This window comes from Vespula pensylvanica, chromosome 12 (genome assembly GCF_014466175.1).
Source record: "Vespula pensylvanica isolate Volc-1 chromosome 12, ASM1446617v1, whole genome shotgun sequence".
Classification (NCBI taxonomy): Eukaryota; Metazoa; Arthropoda; class Insecta; order Hymenoptera; family Vespidae; genus Vespula; species Vespula pensylvanica.
In genome coordinates this window covers 710,669-715,668 of record NC_057696.1, presented here as the reverse complement: position 1 = coordinate 715,668, position 5,000 = coordinate 710,669, and the positions used below count along the sequence as shown (strand labels likewise).

The 5,000-nt window shown below is 30.7% G+C and overlaps 1 protein-coding gene across 10 annotated transcripts in view; it reads right to left on the bottom strand.

Moving 5' to 3' along the window:
* LOC122633621 (ecdysone 20-monooxygenase) overlaps positions 1-5,000 on the bottom strand; it is a 20,966-nt gene that overhangs the window by 1,398 nt on the left and 14,568 nt on the right. For 4 of the 10 annotated variants that reach the window (XM_043821713.1, XM_043821711.1, XM_043821710.1 and 1 more), the window contains 8 exons: positions 4,576-4,719; positions 3,418-3,616; positions 2,567-2,754; positions 1,554-1,752; positions 1,160-1,322; positions 543-709; positions 390-468; positions 52-249 (listed from right to left, as the gene is read on the bottom strand). In XM_043821713.1, the coding sequence (XP_043677648.1) occupies positions 52-249; positions 390-468; positions 543-709; positions 1,160-1,322; positions 1,554-1,752; positions 2,567-2,754; positions 3,418-3,616; positions 4,576-4,719 (1,337 nt within the window). Of the gene's footprint in view, positions 1-51; positions 341-389; positions 469-542; positions 710-1,159; positions 1,323-1,553; positions 1,753-2,566; positions 2,755-3,417; positions 3,622-4,575; positions 4,734-5,000 lie in introns of those variants that run through there. The other 6 variants (XM_043821709.1, XM_043821716.1, XM_043821715.1 and 3 more) reach the window with 4 other exon arrangements.

The following is a 5,000-nucleotide window of genomic DNA, read 5'->3' as shown; positions in this document are numbered from 1 at the left end:
TCGTAAAAGCGGTTAAAATAATTTATCTCATATCACTATATAATTACGAACCTTCGCTAGGATAAGTTGTAGAGCAAGTTCCACAAAGCGTTTGCCCGGGCAGATTCTTCGACCAGCACCGAAAGGCGCTACCAGTAATGGCGAATGTGGTACCATAGGCTTCAGCCATCTTTCAGGCACGCATTTGGACGCATTCTTAAAGTTATTCTCGTCTAATCCAGCTATCCATGTATGCAAGAGAACTACCGTCTGGGATGAAGAAGATAGCAAAATGTGAAGACTTTAAGTACAGTTCCGATTAGTTAAGTTACTAACCGTATTTGAAATCTCTGTAATCAAACTATCGTTGACTTTAACAATTAGAGAATCAAGGAAAATAAATAACTTACCCCAGCGTCGAGATGATAGCCATCCAATTCTATTGGTTCGTCTAAAATTCTTGCGATACATGGTGCCGTTGGTACCAACCTAAACTCATACGACGAACAAATAAATATCGTATTTCTCGTTTGTTAAAATTAAAAAAGTTAAAACTTGTTTACCTAAACGCTTCATTAATGCAGGCACGTAAATAACGTGCTTTTCGAAGATCCTCGACTGTCAAATCGCAACCACGCGGTGCCAACGTACAGGCTTCTTCGTATAATGTTTCTTGTACTTCTGGATTACTTCCGATCATGTGGAAAAGGAAGACTAAAGTATTACCCAACTGCGAAAATGAATAGAAATTTTAAACATAATAATATATAATAATTGCTGACGATGATATCGCATAAAATTTTTAACGATGTCGTCCTATAACATAAGAAATCTATTATGGTAAATGAATTATAAAATAAAAGAAAAAGAATATCTATACAGAGAGATATAAAACGGACTATCTAATGAACTTCTAAAACGAGTTATTTATACTATCCTTCCACTTACTTATGCGATCTCTTCGACGTAATCTTCATGAAAATTCGATTATATTATATTACTATAAAAGTCGGAGAGTTTCTACATTTCGAACGATCGTATCGAATAATAAGAGAGATCGAACGATCGTCCATCTATTCATCGGAATCGTCTCGATTAACATATAGATTCTTCTATAATCGAAATTCCATAAGTATGTACATACGAAAGGTCATAAACTAGAATATTATGACGGCCTCACTGTGTGTATACCAGCCGCAATAAAGTCCACTATGGCTGCCTTTTTATCCCTTATGTCTAATGATTTCTGTCGTAAAATCGATTGATAAACGGCCTCTACGGATTCGTCTCGAGCGTCGTTTCTTTTCTCGTACATCGTCGTCTCCATTAATTCTGAGATTATGCTGAAAAAAAAAAAAATTTCAACCAAAAAAATTCTTTCTCTTTCTCGTAAAATAGTAGTAAGGAGTAGTAATAATAATAATAGTAATAATAGTAATAACAATAACAATAACAATAATAATAATAATAATAATAATAATAATAATAATAATAATAATAAACAAGAAAAAAGTTTTATGAACAAAAGACAAAAAATAAGTATTAACAGATAAAGTATCTATGTTAATAATTACTTGTAAATAGCGTCCTCGCTCTCTATCAGCTGTTTGTAAGCGGATGTCGGTAGCACCTTCCAAAGCGGCAACCCATAAAAGGCATCTCGCGAGGCCGTGAAGTGAATCCTAACTGCTTCCGCTAATCTTGCAGTAAGCGTGTCGCTCGAGTCCGGCTTTAAGAAACCAAGATGCCGACCCAGAATCAAGGTACAGGTACCTTCGTAAAACGTGATAAGATATTACTGTTTTTTTTTTTTTCTTTCTTTTTCTTTTCCTTTTTTTTTTTTTTTTTCATCTTTCTCGAGTTCATTAGAAAAGTTGCTACATGTATCAAGAGTCGTGTTCTCATTTTAAACGAGAACTTAATAGGCCAAATAATCGATAAGAATTTGCATAATTATGATCATGTAAAAAAATGTAGAAGTGTGGTCAACAGGTTTTTTCTTCTTTTTATCCTTTTAGTTGCCCGATATTTAACAAAAAAAAAAAAAAAAAAAAAAGAGAAAAAGAAACGAATATTTTGTTATTATCAGACTGAAACGAACGTAGGATTCGATGTATCAATTGCGAAACATATTTCGTTTCGATAAGTACGACATGTATATTAGTTTTGATTCATAAATAAGTCTGTCATTATAGGTAAGTAAGAATTTATTAGAATAAAATTTCAATTATTTATGCGTTAACCTAATAATTATGCAAAACAATAAAATTAAGTATTTTTATTGTAAAAAAAAAAAAAGAAAAAAAAAAAAAAAAGAAAGAAAAGTATCGTATTCGTCGGATTGATTCAATAAATGAATTATTTACTTATAACGGTACTTATTTATGAATCAATCTAATAACTATGCAAACTAATTTCACGTAGGAATTTTTATTACGAAAGATACTATTTATCGGATTTAATCATAAATAAGAAATATATTTAGAAACCAAGCAAGATGTGTGAATCAAGAGGTATCTTGAATTTTTATCATAGTGTAAAAAAAACAAAACAAAACAAAAAAAAAAAAAGAAAAGAAACAACTCACTCTCGAGTCCCATTCTATAGGCAAGTTCTTCGAATCCCGCGATGCCGAACATGGTTCTCCGTTTTCGTATTAGCTCGATGAAACCGTCGCAGACGATATTTAGAGCAGGAAAAAAGCCGAGAACCGTGCTGGCTCCCGTGAGTTCCGGAGTGAGAGCAGAACGAAGCTTCTGCCAAGTCTCGCCCTGTCTATGTGTGCGTTGCGTGTACGTGCGTGTATATGTGTGTTGTTTGTTGTGTGTTGTGTCATAGAAAAGTTATGAAAACAAAACAAAAAAAAAAGAAAATAGCAATTATTTGAAACACTTTATTTGACCTTAACGATAAACAGATCGATTGCCAAACCAATCTCTTCTAATAGATATTCGATATTTATATATATATCCTCAATATTATTTCTACGAAAATTTGAATAAACAAAAATTTGATAAATGTCATGGAAATAAATCTTTATAGATAATTTTAATAAACGACGATCAACGTGTTATTAATTAATTCTTAAATGTATATTCCGTTGTTGTTGTTATTGTTGTTGTTGTTGTTGTTGTTGTTGTTGTCATATTACAACATATTAAATAATAAATTCAATGTATCGACACGTACATACGACAATTCCCTAACTTTTTTTTTTTTTATAATAAATTTTACAAAGATTTAATTTTTCAATTATATACCTCCTTAAACTTCTTTGATTAATAGTAAATATTATAATAATGAATATGTAATATTTACTTTAATATAATATTTTATTTTACTTTATTTTCTTTTTCCTTTTTTCTCTTTTTAGAAATTTATTTATAGAAAGAATCATGTGCTTTTCAAAGAGTTAACACATATGTTTAGAATACTCACTCATTCACAAGACCGAGATTAGTGTAACGATCACGTCGCGAGTGTCGATAGTGCGATATGACTTCTTGCGGTGGACGAAGAGGATATCTCGAACCTCGCCTAAGGATCAGCTCGATGTCACGTCGAGAAAATACCGATATAACTGGCCAGTTCCAGAGTGCCTCCTCCTTGCACAAGCCTCCGTAGCGTCGATTCAGATCTACTCTTGAATCAGGGATTATAGGCTGGTCGATATCGAGAGCGATCTCGTTCATTCACGTGCTGATCTCACGTGTCTCAACGGGGAAAGGTTCGATCATTTTCTCAGAAATGTTTCATCACTTTCCGTTTTTTTTATTTTTTTTTTTTTTTTTTTATTTTTTTATTTATCGACATTCCCATTTTCGACATTAGAATTTAACCGTTTGCACACGTAAAAAATTATTTTTCTAATTTATTAACTGATTTCTGATTTGTTATTTTCTCTTTGTTTGTTTTTCTTTTCTTTTTTTTTTTTTTTTTTTTTTATTTTAATAACATACCTAAGTGAGATGAAATAACATTTTGTTTTGTCTTTCGTATTCGTTTTAACACGACGAATAGATATAAACGTTTTTACTGATAAATAATTGCTTGATAATAATCATATTGCACGCTAAAATTAGTAATATTTATGGAATTGATTAATTAGCATGTTATTTATTTTTTTTTTTTTTTGTAAGAACTATAAGAATGAACTTTGTTTGTTTATAAAATATATGACCGATGAAAATATTTTATATTTTTTGAAGCTATGAAAAATTGCTTCTTTCTAATCGTTATATTAAAAGAAAAATAATTTCACATTATATACATACATACGTGTGTGTGTGTGTGTGTAAAGGGTTAAATATTAGATTGTAAACTAAAATAATTTTATTTGACGATTATATATATCTATGTACCTGTCACGATTTGATTAAAGATTTCTTACGAAAACAAAAAAGAAAAAAAGAGAAAGAAAAATCGATTGAAAAGCTTGCAAATAAATATCTTTTAAAAGAGATACAATAGATCGAAACTTCGAAGAAATCTTATTCAAATGTCTCATGCTTTTCCTTTCCTGGTTTAAACTTATACCTATCGTTGAGAAAAGCCAGTTGGCGAATAAATTCGTAGGACAGAGGCCAAAGTCCTTACCTTTGTAAGCCTCGTGAATCTTGTTCATTCGATAGTACCCGATCCAGGAGAATATCCATCTTGTGCCAAGAATAGGTAAGGAGAATGGACCGGGCACGTCCCGAGCTGTTTTAAATGGCCTCCTATCCTTCTCTTCCGATATGGCTGAAGAACAAAAGCTATTGTCGTGAAAACGCATTTCCACGTTAAAACGATAAAGAAGAGTTAATCTTATAAATTAGCGACAAGTTTTTTTATTCTTCAAAAAAAACCTCGCATTTTTTTGTTACGTATAAACAACGAAAAAAATTATTCAATGTAAAATTTATTTATATATATATATAAAATGTATATATATATATATATATTTAAAAATTATACGATGTAAAATTTATTTACATATATATATATATATATATACTTATGATATTAATAATATTTGTAAT